This window comes from Eumetopias jubatus, unplaced genomic scaffold, assembly GCF_037043125.1.
Source record: "Eumetopias jubatus isolate StellerSeaLion01/CBP00866 unplaced genomic scaffold, mEumJub1_p1.0 scaffold_16, whole genome shotgun sequence".
NCBI classification, from domain to species: Eukaryota; Metazoa; Chordata; class Mammalia; order Carnivora; family Otariidae; genus Eumetopias; species Eumetopias jubatus.
Window position 1 is genome coordinate 90,067,272 of NW_028274822.1, and position 23,521 is coordinate 90,090,792.

A 23,521-nucleotide genomic window follows, 5' to 3' on the forward strand; every position below is an offset into this window, starting at 1 on the left:
GGTGTTATAGGTATGGAGTTGGAGGTCCAGAGACATTAAGTTGCTCACCCCAGGTCGCCCGGCTGACAGGTGCCCACAGGTGCATGCTGACACTGGAGCTGCCCCTCACACACTGCAAGTTCCCAAATTTTCAGTGTGGGTGTGTAGGCAGAGGCCAGTCTCAGAAACTAGTAGCAAAGTACCCTTACTGTTGCTTCTCCATCAAAAGGATCTGTTAGCTGGAGCGAGCTTTTGTGAGTTTTCAAACCACGTCTGTGTTTAACTGCACCCCCTCTAAGCCTTGTTTCATACTTTGTTTTTCTTTTTCATTGGTTTCTTTGAAGGTCTTTCCAGGAAGGAAGAAAAATGTGATTTCCAGGGTGTGATTATATTGTAACCTTTGAGAATCTCTCTTTCGGACTGGAGGCTGGGCTCCTGTTTTTCTGTTACTGGTAACTGTACTGTTTGCCGACGATCCTTCGCTTCCAGAACACCAGAAGCCAGTCACCCATCATCAGCTGGGTGGTGGATTGTTTTCTCATTCTTGGAGAGAAAGAGCTAAAACACCTTTGCTGCTCTGGAAGGCAGTGCCTGCCGACTTACTCCGCAATAATAAAGTGTCCAGGTTCCCAATATCCGCTGGACTGAACACTAATGAGGTGCTAAAAGCCTCCCAAAAAGTTGCATCAACATTTTAAAGCCTTTTCTGCCACAGGGAAGCATCTGTGTTCAAACTTCGTTTACTGCTGAGTAAGGTAAGGCTAGTGTCTCCTGATGGATGTGCTATCAGAGGAAATCTGCAGGTAGCTGCTGTGTGCTCGGAAATGTACAGGAAATTGGAGTAGAATCTGGTATCACCTCTGGAGAACATCAGCAGACCTGTTACAGCAGCTGCATTTCCTGGGTTAATGTGAACTAAATCCAAATCCAGATGAGCTCTCCTACCGAGAGTTCCTGAAATGGGGGCATTTATAGGACGGACGACTTGGTCAGTGACGTGCTTCTTGGATGTAGACCTATTGAGGGGCATGCCGGAGCCTTAGAACTGAGGTGAGAACCTTACGGAAGACTCTGCCTACAGGTGCCCGCACCCAGGTGGGAGGCAGTGGGCACTGGCAAGTCGACCCTAAGTTCCTAGATTAATTACGGTATTTGGGTTGGCTATGGTAGAAACGCAATCCAGCCGGCTCAAGCGTACTCTCTTCATAAAGAAAGTGTCCTGGCTTAGGGAACTGAAAACATCATGATTCCTTCATGCAAAGTTGGGTCAAGGGTCTCTCTGGTTTAACCAGACTTTGTCTAGAATTTTTCATTCCTGAGACAGGCCCTCTGTCCGTGGAAACAGGGGACCATGCTTTGGTCCCCAGCCGGCTCAGGACCCCTGCTCTGCCAGGGGGCTTTTCCTCCTGACCTCTCCTACTCCACGGCAGTCCTGCTCTGGGCTGGGATCAGCCTGTGCAGACCCCTCTCTGCCCTCCCGAGCCTGTTTTATGAGGATAAGCTTGGGAGAGGTTGGCCCTTCCCTGAGATTCCACCCTCCTGAAGGCAGGGACCGTGGTTTATTTACCTCTACATCTTCGGGCTCTGTGTTACTACCACTATGAACAATACTGTTATTATTACAACTAGGAGCTCTCACGAGGTCGTGCTAACACTATGCAGTAAGCATTTCGGTATGCACACTAACGAGCTCACCCATGCACGCAGAGTGCACACGTGCCTAGAAGTCCCTTTCGTATTAGCAAGCACGGGAGGTCAGCGCGGGTTTTAACCTTGGCTATGGCTCTTAGTACATGACTCAGAGGATTTTGCCCCTCTTTGGCCATACTTCCTGCGAATGACTGGGCGTGCTTTTCCTTCCCATCGTCCATCACCAGGAGCCGAGCATCTAAATATAAAATGTCAGGCAGTTCGTACTGCCCAGGTTTGTTTTCCTTTTACATCTGTAATTGACCATTTGTCACTCCTTTCTGGTAGGAGACACAGCATCTATTTCCTGTTGTCTGGACTGGAGAGAACGCTTCGTTCTTAGCCTTCTGCTCCTGCTGCGTAGATTATGATTTCACTATTAGACAGATTTGTGGGTTTTTTTTTTCTTTCACTACTGTTTGGTGACCTCTGTTAAGAACTGACATTCCTAATTGAAATCCTTTAATGTGGCAGCAGGAAGCTGCAAGCTCCCCAGCTTCTGTCCGGGCCCAGGGCTTCTCCGTCTCCCTGCGGCCAGAGTTGGGGCTCCTTGGGCCACCTGCAGCGCCTGCAACTGCCTCCTCAGGACAGCCATGCTCTCAGCTGCCGCTTACCCCCGGCGCTTACTGCCTTGTTCCGTTTACAGATGCATTCACTTCATGCTCCGTGAGAGCAAAGAAGACCTTCATTTCTGTTTGGTGCTTTCCTCTGGGTTTAACCACCTGCTACGTGCAGTCAATCAGCTCACCATCCCTTCCTCCTGGTTCCTGCAGAAGTTACCCCATTAACTCGGATGCCTTCAGTCTCACGGGACAGAAATTCAACCTGAGCGGGATGCAGGGGAGTGATGAGGCGCTGGTTCGCATCACTCAACGATCCACACATCAGGATCTCGGTTCACCAGCCCCACATCCTGAGGAATCATTGAGGAATGATTCTCAGGTGCCTGGTTCTCTCCCCGAGTCCTTTTTATCGGTTACTTAAAGGGAGGGCTGCAACGGCCCTTTAAGGTACAAGGGATAGTATCCCCGTTTCACAGTAACTAAGGCTCTGAGGGTAGACACGCCCACATCATCCAGGTACCAAACACGTAAGATGAGGTTTACATCCCGATTCACCCCACTGCAGAGTCTGTGTTTGGTCGGCTGTGAGCTACCACCCAGGATGATACAAATCAAGAAACACTTGGTGAACCTTAAGGATTGTTTCATTGGGGGGTGTATTTGTGGAGGGCCCCATGAATCCGGACGGCACCCCAGTGTCATAGGAGATGCCAAAGGACCACAGCGAATGTGTTAAGACCAATCAGAGTCTTTGACCCTCCGGGGAAGCGTTTGGAAAGCCAGCACTGATGCATGCATCCAGACTGGTGGTACTCACATGGGGCGGCATCTCGTGTCAGTGTGTGCTGAAGATAAGGGGTACCGCAAAATGAGACAAAGATGAAACAAAACCAAACCAAAATCAAATGGGAAACATTTAGAGAGGGCCTTTCTCTGTAAAGGCGGCGTCCCTTGAGACTGAGTCAACACGAAGCTATCATATTCTGCATTGTGCACAAGTTCATTAAGAAATCAGTGGCCGCACTGATCGATGAAGCTTCGGGGACCAAGGCCTGTCAGCACAGAGGCTGCAAAATGAGGAGAAGGAGACACCTACTCTCTGGGAAGAAGGAGTTCTTTCAAGCCCAATCAATAGACCCACATCTGCAGCCTGCATAAACCATGGAATATTGATAGAGCTGTTTGCAAAAGCCAGGGCTAAGAAGCTTTGCTGTTACTTGATTTAACTTCCAAGATTGGCATGTAACCTGAAGCAAAATCAAGAAGGAAAGGAAAGTGGTCTTCATACGTGTTCTAGGGAAGACAATGTGTGGACGAAAATGGACTATTTTAACATGGAAACTCTCGCTCTGTAGGACAGCTGTTTTGTAGGCTGACTTGCAGAGGTAAGCGGGTAGGTCTGCCTTGCTGGGTGGAGCACGGCTGTCAGCCTCAGAACATGGCCTTTGTGAGTACTGTCGGGATCCTTGTTGCAAGTGATGAGTTTGAAATCATTCAAGGTTTCTCAGTCCTGACAGGGGAGGTCTGATAACTCTTTGTTGTGAGGGTCTGTCCCGTGCATTGTAGGGTGTGGATCAGCATTCCTAGGGTCCACTCACTTGATAACAGTGCCAACTACTTGCCTGAATTGTGACAACCCAAAATGTCTCCAGACCTTGCCCAACATCCCTGTTTACGCTAGACATAAAATTGTCCCTGGGTGAGAACCACTGAATTCTACTTCTAAGGTGGCAGGGAGAGGAATAGATCAGACCTCATAAGCCCATATTTAGAAGGTTGGGGTGTTAGGGATGATAAGGGCCAGAGATGAAACTGTGACCAGACACTTTCTGTGTGTCTCTTGTTTCTATGCATCAGTTTTACCTCCTCCAACAGGCTTCTCCATAAAATAAGGACCATGGCCACAAGTAGCTTCACAGTGCAACTCTATAATAAGGAAGGAAAAGAATCTTTTCTTTTCCTTTTTTTAAGATTTTATTTATTTATTTGACAGAGAGACAGTGAGAGAGGGAACACAAGCAGGGGGAGTGGGAAAGGGAGAAGCAGGCTTCCCGCCGAGCAGGGAGCCCGATACGGGGCTCGATCCCAGGACCCTGAGATCATGACCTGAGCTGAAGGCAGTTGCTTAACCAACTGAGCCACCCAGGCGCCCGGAAAAGAATCTTTTCCAACCAAGGTCAGTCCCAAAGCTCCTGTGAAGGGCTCTGGTCCAGCTTGGGTAATACATCTTACTGAAAGTGACTTCTGAGCTGTCTGTGTTGGGAGGGAGCTGAGGGACTCGGTTGGCTCACATGCTCTCTTGTTGGGCAGGGCTTTCTTGCCAAGGAGAAAGGAGGAAGCTTTGCTCATCCATCCATCCATCCATCCATCCATCCATCGTTCCATCCATCCATCCATCCATCCATCCATCCATCGTTCCATCCATCCATCCATCCATCGTTCCATCCATCCACCCATCCATCGTTCCATCCATCCATCGTTCCATCCATCCATCCATCCACCCATCCATCCATCCATCATTCCATCCATCCATCATTCCATCATTCCATCCATCTATCTATTCCTCCATCCATCCCTCATATACTTTGTGCTATTCCTTGTCCTGTGTGTGGAGGATGTGAAGATGAACAGCTCACTTGGGTCCCACCTCTGATGGGATTTCAGTGTGCTTTATTAGATGTTCAGCTAAAACTGGGACAAAGAGCTACGTCATCTTGGCAGGTGGTGACAGTACACTTTTTAGTGGTTTGGGAAATGACTGAAAAGAGTCTGGAAGTAGATATAGGAGTTAGGAATGAACAGAGGAAATTTGATTAGGAAGGCAATGAGAAATAAGGCATTCTCAGCATTGAAAAAGCATCAGCTAGTTATTGTTGTTTTAATGCCCAATGTGTTTGGGAAAATTGGGAGATGCCAGTTTTCTTGAAGCACAGTTAGCAGGAGAGGTGCTAGAACATAGTGTAGAAGGACAAATGTGAAGCTGAGTAAAGGAATTTGGAGTTTACCCCCTGGCCAGAGAGGAGTCACTGGACATTGGTCATTGGGTGAGAGTTTTTGAAAATGAGCTTTGGAAATAATGAAATTCAGGCAATAATGTCGGATGTGGATATAGGAGAGAGGAAAGAGGGTTTCTGAATTTCTCTTGCAAGGATCAAAATAATCCACTGGAATGCTTAAGAGGAGACCAGTGAGAAACATTGGTGACAATGTTGTTGAAGAGTTAAGGACTCAGACTAGAAGGAGCCATAATATCCTCAAAACCTCTCTTTCCTCCATCCCATGACCTTGATGGCAAGGGCCATGAGATCTGGATCCTGCCAGCTTCTCTGACCTCTCTGCCCAGCCACCATACTCCTTTACCTCCTTTGGCTTCCTTTATAGCATTTGCCACCAGCTGACATTCCCTTTCAACTAGTTTATTTGCTTGGTTCTGTCCATTTCCCACAACAGAACGTGATCTTTGCAAGCTCTCATGTGTCTCTTGTTCACTCTGACTCCACGTCTAGCACGGCATCTGGTTCCTACAGGGTGTTCAGTAAATATTCACTGAGCTTGTTCATTCATCCATCTATCATGCATTTATTCAATCATTACTCAATCATGCATATACCCAGTCATCTGTTCAGTGCACCATTTAATGGCTGCCTACTACAGTTGGTTCATTAAAAAGAGCATTCGTAGTTGATATGTGGGTATTTGAAAGAAATAATGTCTAAATTGATAAACAGAACCTGACAGATATTTCAGTTGGTGCCTCTGTGTCACAGTTTAGTTTCTGCAGAGGTCCCTTATGTGTAGTCATCTTCCCCAATGGAGAATTCTTCCTTTTGACAGACAACCCAAAGAGAGAAGATATTGAAATGTTTTCTTATGGGTGGGTAGAGAATTCTGGAATGGAACAGCTCATACTTTGTGTGGAGGGTTTGTTCTCAGAATCATGGCTGTGGAAGGTGTAGGAATTGGGATACCCAGACATTGCTGGTGGGGATGTCAGTCAGTGCCACTCCTTTGGAAAACGGTTTAACAGATCCTCAAAATATTAAAGGTAGAGTTCTCATATGACCCAGAAATCCCACTTCTAGGTATATATCCAAGAGAAATGAAAGTAGAAGTCTGCACAGAAACTCATGCACGAATGTTCATGGCAACATTATAATATCAAAAAAGTAGAAATAACCCAAATGCCCATTTTCTGATGGTTGGATAAGCACATTTGGTCTATCCACATAAAACACTACTCAGCTGTAGAAAGGAATGAAGCCCTGATCTATGTTATAACATGAAAGAGCCTTGAAAACATTATGCTACGTGAGAGAAGCCAGGCACAAAAGGGCATATATTGTATAATTTTATTTATGAGAAACGTCCAGTATAGAAGAATCTGTCAAAGCAGAAAGTCGATGAATGGTCGCCAGGGGCTGGTGGGGGAGGGGAGTGTGGACGGAAGAATGCAGTCTAATGAGTGTGCGGTTTCTTCTGGGGGTGGTGAAAATGATCTAAAATTAGATAGGGATTATTGCACAACTGTGGATCTACTAAAAACCCACCAACTTGTACACTTTATGAGGTGAATTTTATGATATGTGATTTTTATCCTAATTTTTAAAAAATCACAGCTGACTTCTCATGGGCATGTAAGTAATTTCTGTAAGAGGACTATGGAGGATCTCCTGCCATGGTCCCCTCCTGTCCACGAGGGGAGACAGTGTGTGCAGATAACTATGTGAGGCACGAGTACTAAGGATTATTACCGCAAGAGAAAGAGAGTTGATTTTAGCGAGAAGTATGGATACTAAATTATTTGTTTGAAATGTTGCTTGTGTGATTTTTGGCTCTCACGCAAAAGAGATGAAGATGCCAATCATTGCTGCCGAGAAGCATCTTGGAAACTTTGTGTTATTGGGATCTGAAGAAACTTCTACAGATTTGGACTTGAATTTCTGGCAAAAATGGTAGAGGTAAGACATGCATGTATTAGCTCCCGAGCACACGTCCGAGGAAGACATCACTCACTGATCCTTGTACGCCTCTCCCCAGGAATCCAGATTGCTTCTCAGGACAAGTCCCCTTCTCCTCCCTCCCAGAGCCTGTAAGGACCCATCAACATTCACCAATGTGATGAAAACTTTCCTATTTCTGTTATAGCCTGTGGGAGCCGGGAAAATTGTCTGATAAGGATTGGAGCATCGTATCAATGAGGTGCACATTGGTACTAGATGGTTTCATACCTACCTCCGTTTTCTTCACTGGATATTGCAGTCACACTGTCAAGCAAAGTTTATGCTCAAGACTGTAAAACAGCAATTCTTAAGGTAAATACAGTCCCGAGACTTGCTTTGTTTGGCCAGTATCATGTCTTACTGTTTTCCTAGTAGTGGTCAGTGTTGAAATCTGATAGATTTCGCTCTCAGCCTGGATGTCCTGCTTCTTTTGAAAAAAAAAAAAAAAAAACTGTTGCCCTAAAAAGGCAGAGCCAACATTCCTCCACGGGAACAATTCATTCTAGGTGTGCTGGCTGCCTCCCTTGCATGAAATATGCTCATTCCAGTTTCCCTGGTCTCAATATCCCCAAATACATCGCAGCAGACCCGGCGCCGTGCTGTGGCTCTGGTCCACGCAGGGCTGTGTTGTGTCGTGTTGTGTTGTGCTTGCTTACCTAGACTGAACAGTACTTCCCGCTACTCCTTTATTCAGGAGAATTCATGGGTAAATTACCTTATTGTAAATTGAATTATACTATGGTTGTACAGGATAATACGACGGTGAGTTCGTTTTGTATCGCTAGTGTCAATCTAGGTGTTCAATAAAGGAAGGGACCGCTATAATTTCACCCTGGCCGTGTGGGGGGGAGGCGGGACTCTGGGTAGAGTGGGTGTGACACACCACCTAATCAAGGGTTACGGCAATGGAGGAACTCAATGCTTTAGACAGAATTTTCTCAGGCAGCTCAGAAAAAGTCTCATGTAGGCGAGCATGTCATTAGCCTCTATTCATGGAGGAGAGAACACCAAGCTCCAGCAATGGCCCCGCATTTTATAATGCTGAGCACATCGCTTATGCACCAAGAATTTCCCCCTTGGCTAGATTCTGAATTCCTGGTTCTCTTGAGGAAAGACTCAGTGAGAGTGTGAGTTTGGAGGGCCAGCCTTCTCCTGGCAATGAGGAGCATGTCTTGTGTCTGCTGGGTCCTGTCCGCTTGGGTCTTTCAAAGTCCCTCTCCCAGTCTCTCTTTGTGGAGTAGGTGGTTGAGAGGCCACGGTTTGCCTTGACTTAGGTCCGTCCCGGGAATCACAGAGCTAAACTCTCTGCTACTTGATGCCCCCTACCATACATAAGCAATGCATGACTCTCCGATTTCCCAACTGCTTTTTTTTTTTATCCTAATAGAAATTTCCTAAGTAGCTTTAATAGGAGTTGCAAAAATTCTGCAGAACTTTCTCTCTCTGATTTTCCCCCCTGAAAACCTGTTTATCCTGCCAAAATACCTTATGTGTGTTTGTGTGTGTATGTGCGACTCATTTATGTGCAAACCCCGAACATCTAAGCTTTGGCTTCAACATCTGTGCCAATGGAACCTAATTACCAGCGCCTCTCTCCAGCAGGCTCAGTGAGTGCGTTCGGAGCAGGCGCGGCAGGCTGGGCAGGGCCATATGCTGGGCTTTCAGCAGATAAACAGCTCCTAATCCCTTCTGCGGCGCCGTTTGATGAATACAAAGTGTTTGGATCTTTTCCTAAGCTAACAAGCATTGGTGGTGCTTTTAAAATCCCCCAAGTCAAGAGATGAGATGAGAACATGAAAACATCCTACAAATAAGCATATGCTAAAACTTTGTACTGAGCTCAGTCTTTGGCCCCGGGATGCTCTGAAGTCTCGATAAGGAATAAGTTTTGGAAGATACTTATCTAGAAATAGCAAAGCGTTATCGAAAGTGTCTGGGGGCAGAGCTTTTTCCCTGGAGGAAAAAGACTAATATGTCTTGGGTTTCTCATAGTGAGGGCCATCAAATAGAACGCAGAAATATTCTGTGCCATCTAATGGAGGTGGACTGAGAGAGGTCTCAGGAGTCTCTCGTGGAGATGTTGTGTGTGTCTCCAATGAAGGTGAACAGCGGACCCTTCTTTCAGGTCTGAGGTGAATTCAACCAGTGAATATATTCATCTCCCAGGCCCCCCCATGGGAGCTTTAGGGAAATGTAATTAAAAACAGTGTCTTCCCCCAACTCAGAAAACCTCGCCAAAAAAAGCAGGGAAGAAAGAAAACGATTACATTATGGAATCAGTATTACACCAGAATGTGATGTGCATCACAGCAATTTGCTGAGAAATTTCAAAGACAGAAAGAAATTCTACCATTTTATAGAGTACAAGCAGATCTAACCCATTTCATACATGTTCTCCAAATAAATCAGTTTTTCTTATTTTGCGATTTTATTTGCCCATACAGAACCCCAATTCATTTACTAATTATTGCACACTCTGTATGTTTAGTGCTTAGGAGAGTGAGTGTCTGACCTGGGGACACAGGCAGGCAAGGGAGAGCCATGTGGGCTCAGGTTCCCTGGATTCGAGTCACTGCACCGAGCTGGTGATCCTGGCCCCTCGCGCTGGGAGTTTAACTGGAAGACCGTGGGCATCGGTCATGAAGCTCTCTCTGCCTGCGCAGTCTTCTGAGTCCCAGCCGCACACACTGGGGGCAGGACAGAGGGGCTTGTCTTGTGTCCTGTGTATTTGTGCTCAGCTATTCACCCAAACTCGTTCAGAACACAGGTTTTGCCTCCAGGTGGCATGAGCTCAAATCCTGACTCTGTCTCTTGCTAGCTCTGTACCCCTGAGGAACTGGCCTCTCTGAACTTCATTTGGTGCATTATGGAAGAAGAACAAGAACTCTTTACCTAACACAAGTAACCATAAGGGTTAAATGGACACAGTACACATTAAGTTCTAAGAACAGTGCCCAGTGCATGGTAAGCGCTCCACATAGAGCGGCGACTCAGCCCTGCTCTGATTTCGGGGGTTATTTGAATACAAGGCAAAACCAAAAATTGATCGAAGTGCTCCTTAAGTGGCAGAGACCAAGCAATCATTTTTGCAAAGCTATGTAAAGAATATTAAATATCCTTTAGGTTTGGATGAAAAAGGACAACTACATTTTTTATACAGTTTGCCTATCTTGATATAGGTGTGTGCATTTTTCGTGTATGTGTGAGAAACATACCATCTGATTCTGTAGCTTTTCTTCCTTGATGTGGAGCTTCGCATCTGTCAGGTTGAACGCAGGGTGATGAGGAGGAGTTGTAATAATGCATGGCCAGGTTCTTGCAATTGAAACAGAGTGATGGATACAGTGGCAAACTCCGGGCGGGGGTGGGGGTGGGCACGCAGATTAAACTCCTGCTTTTCTTCTAAATTACTGTGTGATAGTGGAAAGCGCAGATGCCGGAGCAGGCATGTGGGTGTGAGTCCTGGTCCTGCCACTTGGCCCTGGGCTCCTTACTCGCACTGCCCGGTCCTGAGCTTCTTCTTAGGCAACTGAGAATGATAATAGCACTTCATATTCTTGTTCTATAATCCAAGGGCTCTATCTATATCTCTATAACATAAATATGTATAATGCATGTACAGTAAAACATTTATGTTCTATAAATATAAAATATACATGAAATACACAATAACCCATAAAGCATACATAGAATTATACCTGTACTATATAATATAAATATATATAATGAATATAGAATGCATACAAATTTCACATATTTATACATTATATAAATATAAAATATATATGAAGTGCACAATAATTCATTAAAACATACACACAAATTATATATAACACTATACATATATACTGCCCGCACACACAGAGTGGATAACCAGTACAACCCCTCTTCACGTGACGACGTGAGGTGATAAATACCCATGTGATGAGATGAATGGCACAGCCCTAGCAGTTAGGCTGCCATTGACCTTATGAGCACAAGTCAGAAGGAAGATCATCTGCTGAAACTGCAGGTAAGGGGGACAGGGTATGGCCTGTAATCTGAGCACCCTCTGAAATACCACCTTCCTGAAGACACACCTCTCACTCTTACTGAAACTGGGGCGGGGGGCAGGACTTCTTCAGAAAAATAATGACCCAATACTTACTATTTTTCAGGGTAAGGAAGATGTCTTTTGTCTTCTGTTTGGTTTGCTTTTGCCTTTTAGACTGTTACTAATGGAATACTTAGAAGTCACCTTGGAATCCCTTCTCAGACCCTGGACTGAACCTGGGTCACCCTCTCTCCCTACCTGTCCTGCATCCCCCTAAGGCCAGGGAGGAGCTTGAGACCAGCAGTGAGCGCTTCCTGTTGGCTGCACTGATCTTAGCAGGTGGCACCTGTGTAGTCTGCGAGAACATCCGGTGGGGGTGACCTTGAAGCCTAAATTCCCAAACATCTTGCTCCTGTGACCGAATCTTTTCCTTAAATATGCTTCATCTGATCTGGAAAACATATATATTGTATATTACACTTAAAAATTTAGCAGGGTAGATCTCATGTTAAGTGTTCTTACCGCAAAAGTTATTATTACTATTTTTTTAATTTTTTATTGTTATGTTAATCATACTATTATTCTTAAAAAGGCCAGATTTCTGACCTCTGCTGAGAAACTGGAGCCTCGGCTTCCCTGGGGCTGAAGAACCAGGGAATAGAGGTTGGGAGTGAGTGAGCAAGGTTCCAAGCTCCGTATCCCCGCGGCTCCCCTTACCAGCTGTTGTGCTGTGTTCCCTTTGTCCAAACATTTGATCAGGAAATGCTGTGGCCCACGTTAGAGCTGTGTGCTTGCAGCTTGTTGGTTGCTAACATTGTCAACAAAGCAAAAAACAGCAACATAAATTTGCTTTTGTAATAGCTCTCTGTAACAGGTGTAGCAGAGTCTATAAAGAGAAACCCAGTATAAACACCCTGGAGGGAGAAAGAAGAAAAGGAAACTTACCCAAATCTCATCATAAATAAGTGATTTTTGTGGTGGTTTTTGCCTTGACTTTGGAAATAGCTATCAGCTCAAGGAATCAAGCGTTTCTGAGGCAATGAATTCCCCAGCATGGGGGCCTAATGAGGGAGCCCATAACTGCCTGGGGCTGAAGATCTGATTTTTTGAGGCAGAAGAAAAGCGGAAATGCCGGGATGAAGTGCCTATCCTGTGTGTAAACAGAAAGTGGGTTAGAGAGGAAAGCGTTTACGTCCTATGAGGTCTAACAGCCACTTAAGTGGATGCTATTATTTGACAAGAGAGTGTGAGTTGCTATCGGCCCCTCGGCTCTTCTTCCTGCGCCGCTGGGCAGGTTTCGATGCTAGAAGAGAACGGGGTCCTGCTTAGTGCCGGGCGGCCGCCGATGCCCCTCTGGGGGACAGTGGGCAACTGGAAGTAGCCCCGTGGCTGGAAACCAGGTAAACGTGCGAAGTAACAGCTACTATGGTGGCCGCTGAGGTTATCCAAGAGCCGATGCCTCACTGGACACCACCCGTGATACCGTGAATTATAAGAAATACGTATTTGGGTCTCTGTCTGTGGCTCCCGGCTCCCCAAACCCTCGGGGTTTTCTAAGCGATAGGAGCGATTTCGAGCATCTCTTGTTGTAATAGCTGGTCTTCTGTCCTCAGTGGAGAGTCATAAAGGTGGAAGGGGTGCTTTGTTATTCATAACGAGCCCCTTTCAACCACAGGGGTTCAGGAGCCGTCCGATCCTGGGCCTCTCCTGGAAGCCGAGCAGACCTGCACCGGACTCTCCCCCAGCCCCTGTCCTCGCAATGTCAATAACACAATCACTCTCAAAACTCTATTGCTCACGCGCGCCTCAGGTGCTGGCCTCAGGCCAAACAAATGGGCCCGGGCCGGTTCCCTTCCTGCTACAACCACAGCAGAGGTGGGCACCCCCAATTTCCCAAGGGAGGAGATTTGCTTGCGTCCCTTCTCTGCGGGAGGGCGGAGCAGGGCAGTGGGGCTAGTCATGTTAACATGCTGGAGCTCAAACTGCTGGTTCCCAAACTACTGCCCATTGGAATCGCCGGCACTCTTTGGAATAGGTGGATTCCCAGCTCCGACCCCAAGACATTCTGATTACTTTGCTCTGGGCCGAAAGAGGCAGCGGCGTCACCCTCGGGCGATTCCACAGTGCAGCAGGGCTCTGGAACCGCGGACCCTCCACTTCAACCTCCTGTTGCCTCTCCGGCTGGCTGGATCTTGCCCTTGAGTGAAAACAAGCTGAAGGCAAGAGACAGTATCTTTGTTTCTTGAATTCTGGGTGGGAAGCCACAGTTCTGGCACCGGGAAAACACAGGCCTGATGGCTAAAGAGGTTATAAATGAATCTATTGGACATACACGTTTGGCCAGGAGAGGAGCCAGGTCCTGTGTTTTCATGACCACAGCCCTACGGTTGCTGGAAAACTGAGGATATTTAAAACACCCCTGGTGAGGAGCAGGCCCATCCTGGTTTGTGCCCCAGGCCCACCCAAGAGATCGAGGACAAGAAGAAGAAGGGCCGGGGGTGCTCCCTGCAGTACCAGCACGCCGCCGTGCGCGTCCTCACCCAGTTCGCGGCCGAGGCGCGCGACTCGGGTCAGCTGAGCTACATGCTGGGCCCCGACTGGCAGTTCGACATCACTGACCTCGTGGCCGAGTTCATGAAGGTGGAGGAGCCGAGGATCGCGCAGCTCCTGGGCGGCAGGACCCTGGTGGGCCGGGAGCCGGGGATAACCAAGGCAGCTTTAATGCACTGCTTGGCACTTTCCCCAAATACTCAACCCATTCATTGCTTGTGTCCAGATACATTTGTGCGAGGCAGTTTTGTGCAAGTGTGTGTTGGTACGTGGGAGGGAGCAACGAACACAATACACAGAATTTATCAGCCTTTAGACCACATATTCAGAAATTCTTGTTTTATTAACCACAGAGAAGCTTCTGCAAATTAGAGATGCTCTTGAGATCAGATTTCTCACCCTTTCACCAGGGGATGCTTTGTTAAGACACACAATGAAAGTAACCTTATGTCCCTGGTCTTAGCAGCTCTCAACCTTGGGGCACTTGGCAATGTCTGGACACATTTTGTTTGTCATACTTATTTACATGCACACGCATAGTTCCCTAATGTCATGCTTTCTCTTTTCTTAGACGATTATTGAAAATATTTCATAGTTAATTTTAATAGGATGGCTGTGAAGAGATTATAGAGCAGATCATTATCTTTACAAAGTGTTTAAATATTCCTTATCACATCACAATTTAAGGTTCGCCCAAATGTGATTTTGCAAAAGCTGGTTTATTGATACAACATTAGTCCAGGTCTGAATCACTCGGGTTGCAAATTGATGTTTTATGAGGTGAAATGACTTTTTAAGGCCATTAAGATTCCTTTCTGCACTGAATTTTCCCAGCGAGCTCAATGATGCTATAAGGATCTACAATTATTATGTTATAAACATCTAACTACTCAAAGAGCAAATATTAAGCAGGGGAAGAAGGCGAGACACCATTTCTCTAAATATTTTTAGTAAAAAGATTGTCAAAATATAACTAGTAGTTTTGAGGAAAATGTTACATTTTCTGTGCTCTAATGGGCCAACACCAGCAGGGAGATAATATCTTTTAATTTGGGGGGAATTATCACTAAATTAAATCAGGCTCTTTGAAGAAAACAAATGACTAATATTGTATAAATCAAAGGAAGTAAAATATATTAGGTTGATCTATTTATAGTTCCTTGTTTTTTAATGGAGAGATGTGGTTAAACATTAAAAAAATGCTCTTCTAAACCATTTGCATTTCAACAAGTTGTCCTAGCCCCAGACCATCTGTCTTAAGATCATCGGGTGCAAATCTATTGTCTGACGAAGTCAGGTTTATTGACCTATTGCTCTTAGGGAGATCACCACACAGAGGAAATGTGGAAAATCGTATTGGACAAAGGAGATAGAGTCTGATAGGAAGCCGGCAAGGGCTGAGGGCAGGTAAAATTCCAATGAAGCAGAGTGTGGGTAGGTAGCTCAGGACACCCTGAGCTATTGGCATCAGTCTGGACCCTACTGTAGACCCAGGGTCCTGCTTGCTAGTGAGATGCATAACTCACGTGCATGGGGAATGTTGCATCATCTGAAATCCTGCACTGGAGTTGGAAATCAGATTTGCATCTCTGTGTCAAAGTGACTTAGGTCCTCAAGGCAAGAGAGGGATGGTCCATTCTGCCTGACGACAGGGATTTCAAAGAGCAAGGTTTCTGATCATCTTGGATTTTAGAGAACAGTGTTTCTTGGGGGGTAAAAATGGTAGCAGTGCCCCAAATAAAGGGTCGTTCTGACACTTCAGCCTGGGAGGAATGTTTCCTGCTAATGTGGTAGCTGAGTTCTCCTGCATCGGTCACTGCAGCTGAATAAAGGGAAGGGCAGGTTTCTGCCTTTTTTTTTTTTTTTTTGGTCTGAGCTAGTTCCTACTTTCTGGAGACTTTCTCAGACTTAGCACTGAGAGCACAATTTGGGGTTTAAAGGATGGTGGCAAACAAATGATCGAAAAGAAGACATCCACCTGCTTACCAAGCCCCACTTTTTTGGTAGGCATTTTACCTTTTTCTTTTGGTTTTCCCTCATTAATGGTGTGTACAGCAGAGACTGGAGCTTGCCCGCTTCCTTTGAAGGTGCTCTCACCTCTGTCCGACTCCATCCTGGCTGAGAAGACAGTGATCGTGCTGGATGACCGCGTCACCATCGCCGACCTGGGCGTGCAGCTGGTGGCCGGCCTGTCTCTTGCCCTGCAGCCTCACAGAGCGGACAAGAGGGCTATTGTCTCCACGGTGTCTGCCCAGGACGTCCTCCAGGCCCCGCAGCAGGTAGGATTCCAGGGTCCTTTTGTCTCCGGTCAGTTGAGACCACTTCCGTCCCTCTCACGTCTGCGGAGGAGATCAGTAGGGCACTCATAGCTGGGACAGGGGGCCCTTGAAGCTTCTTTCTGCTTTCTCTCTGGTCTGTCTTGTCTCTGAGAAAAGTGCTCAGTACTTTGGATAAATTGTCTTCTTATATATTTTACACACTAACCATGTGTCCAAATACCACTTTGCAGTGGGTTATCTGTGTTGGGGGACTCCTGGTAGACCATGACCAAAGGATCACATGTGTTCTCCTTTCTAAAATAAGTAATAATTGATACTTGCAAATTCTATTTCTGCTATTTAAAGAAGTATGGCTAATAGGCACCAGACATCTGTTGGTTTATATTAATTATGGGAAACTTAAAACTCTGCTCCATCTTTAAACTTGTAGCAAATCCGGTCGAATTATACCAAGGTCATTGTGTCTTTCAAGCATGCCAGTCCCCATAATACATCTTTTCTCAGATACTTCAAATGAGCATGTCTTTCTAATAAAGAATGTTGAAGTGATATTATCTTGAGCAGTAGCCTGATTAGCTGCACCTGAAATTGATTCAGATGCATCATGTGATCTTTCAAACTCTGGAAAATTCAGTCAAATTCTGTTATATGACATTCACTAAGTGAATATACACAGGTCTGCATTCACTATGGTATACAAATTTGCTCCTCACACCAGTGTGGTTACAGCCCATTATTTATGCCAGTTTAATGTATGATAGCAACTGAGCCAGATTTTAAAATATATTTATTGTTCTCTGCCTGTGTATTGGAAACATATCTCATAAGAAACCACATGTGTGGTTTATAAATTTGTGTATGTGTTTACAAACTTGAAGGAAATAAACTATAACATAGTACTTTAATTTCATTTTTCTTAGTTGTTGGATTTCAGTCGGTGATGGTTTGGTGACACCCTTAGACATTTATGATCCCAAGGATTTTTCAGTTACTATGTCATCATTGGATGAAATGGTGGTGTCTGTCCAAGCAAACCTTCAGTCCAGATGGCCAACTGTGGTCACACAGGGTGAAGGGCAAGGGCCCTTGATTAAATTAAAAATGATGATTAGTGAGCCCTGTCAGAAGACCAAGAGGAAGAGTATTCTTGCCGTGGGTAAAGAAAACGTCAAGGTCAGGTTTGAACCAAATATTGATGAGCACCAAGGAGGCACCAATGATATTGAGGGCATCAGTCGGGAATACAAAGACCATCTCAGTAATTCCATAGAGCGTGAAGGAAACCAGGAGAGAGCAGGTCAGGAGTGGTTCCAACATGGCACCTCTGTTGGCCAAGAGGAACGTAGCAACAAAAGCACAACCCCACAGTCTTCCCAGGAAGGAAAGGATGAGAAATCACTCAAGAGTGGCAGTCCAGACGCGTGCACAGGCTTCCCCACTCAAGGGAAGTTACCGGAACCCAATAATCCCAGTGACCTGACAGTGACCTCCAGGGGGTTAAGTGACTTGGAGATCGGCATGTACGCTCTGCTCTGTGTCTTCTGCCTGGCCATTTTGGTCTTCTTGATCAGCTGTGTGGGCTTTGCTTGGAAATATAGACACAAAAGATTCGCCGTGAGCGAGCAAGGCAACATCCCCCATTCCCATGACTGGGTCTGGCTTGGGAATGAAGTAGAACTTCTGGAGAACCCCGTGGACATCACCCTCCCGTCAGAGGAGTGCACGACCATGATAGACAGGGGCCTGCAGTTCGAGGAGAGGAACTTCCTTCTCAACGGCGGTTCCCAGAAGACTTTCCATAGTCAACTGCTCAGACCCTCTGACTATGTCTATGAGAAAGACCTTAAAAGTGAGCCTATAAATCCATCGGGCCCAAAGCGGAAGCGAGTCAAGTTTACTTCCTACACCACCATCCTCCCGGAGGACGGCGGCCCGTACACCAACTCCATCCTGTTTGACAGTGAGGACAACATCAAGTGGGTCTGTCAGGACGCGGGGCTGGGGGGTCCCCGGGACCTTAGAGACTATATGGAAAGCCTGCAAGACCACATGTGAACTCCTTTCTTACGTTTGTATTCACCTTTATGCCTTCTGTTTTTTGAACGGTGGAGCAGTGAGTTTGTTCAGCAATAGGGGATGATTTAACAAAGCTTCAATTTGGGGCGGTCTGGGGCAGGGAATCCCTTTCTGAGCAGGTGTCAGAGGCCTGGAGAGCTATAGCAGCTGGGTTATAAGCCAGGGTGTGATATACCTCTCGGTCAATTACAAGGAGATACTGGGAACCTCCTGGGACAACATTTTTACCCACTTTCTGGGACCGGCTCAGTAATAATACAAGAACCCAGAACTCATGAATGTTACTCGTTGCCTCAGGGCAAATGGCCACTGGGAGTTGGAAAGAATTTGGGAGTTGATATTTCTATTCTTAGGTCTTTGTAAAGCACAGTGGACATTACTTGGCCACAACCTGAAAGTAGACATATACAAACGATAACTGAATATAGCCCTTATTTTCAACGAGCACTGCTCTTGATGCATGTATGCAAAGGGCTGGGACTGAAGTGTGGCTGGATGCCAGGAGCATGCACTGCACAACAATGACAGTGAATGCCTCATTAAATTCTGTGCCCTGGGCTCCTCATTCCCCTCACCCTACTTCCTGCCCTGTGTGTGTTTTGAAACTAGTTTCTTTGGCTTCCGGAATTCTTTTATAAACATGAGTAGGGGAGGGAAATTAGTCCTGTCTTCAAGGTCTGTTTGATTGTGGTACAAGTTTTATCGCCCGGGATTTGTCACATCTTGCCCTTTACTGAGTGTCCATGCTGGATGTCGGTTTTCTCCACGTGTCATCACATCACTGTTCAGGGGCAGTATGTACATTCATACCCGTACTTTATCTGTCCTGGTTTTCCTTACTGAAATGTCTTGTATTTGAATTGGACATGAGGTTTTACTTAATACAAGAGTTCAATGAAGGGAGTACTATTTAACAAATAAGTTGTACATGAAGCTTTTTCACATGAATTCTGGGGAAATGTTGACATCACCAACATGTTTATTTTGTTTCCTCCGGTCGCTGTAACTTCGTGGGGGAATTGAAGGGGCTCACTTCTCAGGACGGAGTCCAATCTCTCGAACTACTTTGGGCTGTATTTATGAAAGCACTGTATTTGCACATCAATTTTTTGCACCCAATCTGAACTCTAAAAATAGCTTTTATATGTCCAGAAAAGGAGTTGCCAAGGAAACAGTTGCAGATGAAGCTTGCCATTTGTGTGAATAAGAGTAAAAAGAGATAAGTAGAATGATAGTCCAATCTAAGAGTATGTAGACGTCCATCCATACGATGACCAGTAAGATATTCAAAATTGCTTTTGTGGTAGAGACAAAACACTCACCGGATGTGAAGAGGAGGGAGGGATGAATAACTGGCAGGAACACATACCTGTGCACACATACACACACACACACACACACACACACATCACAAAAGCAAACAGCTATTCCAAGATCGAGCCATTGTTAGGAAAAACATGGCAGCTGTAGATCCGTGGCGAAGAAAAAAAGAAATTGCATATTGCATGATTCTTGTATAACTTACAAAATGTTATTGGAGGAACCAGAGGAATTGTCTGAAGTGAAAGAATTTAAGGGTAGGAAGATTAAATACAATTTTTATTTATTAAGATGGAAGAGCCGCTGAGGTGGATTTGGGGCTAGAACGGCCCTTCTTAGTCTCTGCTAAGCCATTTATCTCTAAGAAACTTTTTGGAAGGTATAATAAAAATTCTAATTTTCCTTGTTTTTAATTGATGTAACAGATAACAGTCTCTTCAAAATAATAGCAGCAACAATGTCCTTGATTCTGTATGCTTCCATACAAGAGAAGTGAATGGTAGCAATGGTCCGAGGGTGGAAGACAGGAATTCAGATTTTTAAAAATTTTTTACTTCTCAGCTGAATCTGTAATGTTTTATTTCTTTAAAAGAGGCAGATCTTAAGCGAAAATGACAAAGCTAGCGTCTTAAATTCCTGCGGCCTGTACGTTGGCACCTCATTATTATTCTATGATTTCAAACTATTTGGTGATACTAATTTTAATATGAAAGAAGGAGTTTAAGCCAGCACCCAGCAGAGAATAACTGCTCCAGAAATGCTGGTATTATTCTGACACTGTCTTTCGGATGCAACCCTCTTACCTTAACATGGTTCTCCCTCCTGCCTTTGTTCTCATCCATGGGAAGGATGATGTCTTGTCCCATTTGCTTCAGTTGGTAGAGCCTTCCATCTTGGCTGTGCGCACGGCGAGCTCACAGGACAGCAAGGGTAGGCTTGCATATCTGAAGATCAACTCTAAGAAATGGAGTCCGCAGGAGCAGGCGTGGGAAGGTGCTGCAGAGTGGTCTGAGGTGGCCGTGTGACCCTGAACTGTGATGACTCGGGTATTCCCAGGAGAGCACAGTGTCCTCTCCACATACCGTTGTCCCTGGGAGGGACCGTCTATACCAGCTTCCGCTGTGATCTTCCTGTGTGTCCTGTGTCCTGTCTGTAGCCTGCCTGAGTGTTTATAAACAGGGGTACATCACTGAGCCTGTCCTCAGGAGCTGGAGTTCTGAGTCCTGTACATGTTACCATTGGGATTGAGAAATGAGGCTGGCAAAGCTTGATTTTTTTTCAAAAATTTAACTGGAGAATTAAGCCAGGATCCCCGAGGCATTTGTTGTAAAATTAAAAGATGCTGCAGTGTGGGCATTGTTTTCATGATTGTCAAGGACATGGGTGTCTATTGTAAACTATGTAGAAAACGTAGGCCTGTATAAAGAAAAAAAAATGGTCAGAAATAACCACTCACAATAACAACAAAGATTCTTTAAAAAGCTTGTTTGTTAGCCTTGGGGTAATTGTGCGGTTTTGCAGTGTTCCCTGGAGAGGTGGCCCCGTGGTGGTGGTGGTGCAGAGAGAAGTATATGCTAATTCCAACATCATTATTCAAATGAAGTCTGCACCTTCTCAAAGTTACCTTCTCTCCATTTGGATCCTTGACATTTGGCTCAAGCGTAACAGGAATTCGCTTCTGAAATAGAAGCATCTAAACTCAAGTTCCTGGATGAGTCGTGCACAGTCAGCCAGGCATGTCCTCTGGAAAGGGGACTTTGTAGGGTTGGGGGCCAGGGTGGTTGCGTGGTGGGTGGAGAGGCCGCGGATGTCAGCTCACAGGTGGGGAGGCTGTTGCAAGCAGCCTGGCGAGCAGGCTTGGCTTGGTGCAGGGCAGACTCGGAATGCAGACCTGTGATAGCGGTGGCCATCGGAACTGGGAACGGAGCCACCTCCCTGAAGAGGACTTTGAGGCAAGAGATGATGTGCGGACACTCAGTGAGACACAATTGCTCCCGGGCAGTCACATCTGCTGCTTGTGCTAAAACCCAGTCAGCATAAAGCCAAGAACTGGACAGGGGCTGGGGTCCCCTTTCCCGAACTGCCTCCCTCTCTCTTATGTCTGTGGGGGGTGTCATATTTGTTAAGAAGCAAAAGCATAAACATTTTGGTATGAAACCACAGGGACTCTAAATTTCCCTGAACTTTGGCATCCACGCTCATCAAGTTAATAAAATTTCCCTGGCATTATATCTGCTCTGAAAGTTTCTTGCTAATTAGAAGCCATGGGCTATATTCACTCTTGTTTTCCATCCACATAACAGACATTGCCTCCTGAGAAGCATAACCCAGCGTGGAAAACGGACATGAATGATTACTTCTGAAATGCAGCCCCCTGGGGTCCTACACCATTTGCCTAAATTGAGCGGGATTTGAGTGGTTGAGATTTTAGTGGGTCTGAAGAAACAATTCCATCCAAAGCGTGGTATGGATAAAGTCCCTTCCATTACTCCAGGATGGAATGGCTCAGGTTGATCCTGGTTAATCCATCCTGACAGTAGGCCAGTTTTGTGCATCCTCGAAGGCACAGAAGGAACAGAGAGAGTACCACCTAGAACACGGTGCATGCAAGAGGTCTGCTCCCTAGGTCTGGATGGGGACGCTGTTTTGGAGACCAGAAGGTGGGGATGGGGAAGCAGCTGCTACATGGAGACAGTGGAGCTGAAATCCACAGGCTCACTAAGTCGGGCGAGGGTAAGAACAGAAGACACTAGACGTTTTCCCTGGGGATAACAGTGCCCAGCAGCCCCCAGGAAACACCATGTGTACAGAGAGAAATTGGCTTCCTCACTTCCATTTTACAGATGGACCAGGTTAATTGCAGACTGAAACCATCCTTAAGTCTCTCCAGAATACCCAGGAAGCAGAGAACATCGAGGCAAACCATTATTGGTTTCACTGCCACGTCGGTAGCTGAGTTTTATTGTGACAACATTAGGTGATGTGGAAGTCTGCCCTCTGTGTGTTTTGAGCAGAATGCTGGTTTCACCCCATTTCACCAGCAGAATGTGGGGGTAGCAGCGTAGGTGGGGCCATCCATTCAACAGCGGTGGCAAACGGACGTTGCATTCCATTTCGAGACTAGTGACCCTGGTTTTTCTCCACTCAAAAGCCTCAACCCACTTCTCTGTCCCTGTAAATGCAGCATGAGCTTATTTTATTTATTTTTATATTATATATTTTTATTTATTTTATTTATTCCTGCAGCCACCCAGACAGAAGTTTTCTGTAGCTAGATGACCCAGTGGGCGAAAGACGGAAGAGGTCCAGGTGTTTTTCACGTCCCTCTTGGACCAAACCAAATTTAAATTCAAATGAAGGGAATATTCAGTGTCAATCTGGTGGTTATCTTTGTTCTTCTTTTGAGTTGTATTTGTGAATGGCTCGGATGTGTGCATGTACATGTGTGTTCGTGTATCTGTATTTGTATGCACGTGTGTAGTTATGTGTATTGTGCGGTGAGTATGCATACGTGGGTGCTTATATGCACGTGTTTGTGTGTGTGTTTGTGGTTATGTGTGTGACTACGTGCATGTGCCTGTACGTGTATGGTTGCTCATGTGTGTTGTGTGCATGCATGTGTTTGTATGTGTCTCTCTGTGTTCGTGTGTCTGTGTCTGTGATGGGGGCAGGGCATGGGTCCAAGATCCCCAGGAGCTGGGACTGCACAGCAGACAGAGCTCTAGGGGCATAAGGAAAAACACGACACAGCTGGGGATTCTGGTCAGATCTTTGAAGACTGGTGCAGATGTCCTGCTGAAAAGATGGGTGGGTGCATTTGCCAAGTGCTCTCAGCCGTATGTGCACTTTTTGAAACTGCCCGTGTCACCCTGGCCATTCTGGCAAATGCCACACTTCCCTTTCAAGATGAAAAGAGAGATCTCCCTGGAAACCCAGGGCTTGAATTGCTTGATAGGTCTTAATAAATCCCCTCAGCAAGTCTGCTCTTCCTCTGCGCCCCACAGGAACCCACAAGTAAATGGGCACTGGTGG

At 45.8% G+C, this 23,521-nt stretch overlaps 1 protein-coding gene across 1 annotated transcript; it reads left to right on the top strand.

The window, feature by feature from the left end:
• The first annotated feature begins 11,201 nt into the window (after positions 1 to 11,201).
• LOC114197828 (transmembrane protein 132B-like) lies at positions 11,202 to 18,148 on the top strand. The gene is made up of 5 exons (XM_028089029.1): positions 11,202 to 11,243; positions 11,543 to 11,634; positions 13,721 to 13,974; positions 15,894 to 16,093; positions 16,991 to 18,148. Exons 1-5 carry the CDS (start codon positions 11,202 to 11,204, stop codon positions 18,146 to 18,148), a joined length of 1,746 nt encoding a protein of 581 aa, XP_027944830.1.
• Positions 18,149 to 23,521: the final 5,373 nt, after the last annotated feature.

What these genes read in the sequence shown, in the direction of transcription:
- LOC114197828 (XM_028089029.1), top strand. Translation starts at nt 11,202, where the DNA reads ATGAGCACAAGTCAGAAGGAAGATCATCTGCTGAAACTGCAG. An exon ending in ATCATCTGCTGAAACTGCAG is followed by an intron (nt 11,244 to 11,542) that starts GTAAGGGGGACA and finishes CATCCCCCTAAG; the next exon opens with GCCAGGGAGGAGCTTGAGAC. An exon ending in TCCTCCAGGCCCCGCAGCAG is followed by an intron (nt 16,094 to 16,990) that starts GTAGGATTCCAG and finishes ACTATAACATAG; the next exon opens with TACTTTAATTTCATTTTTCT.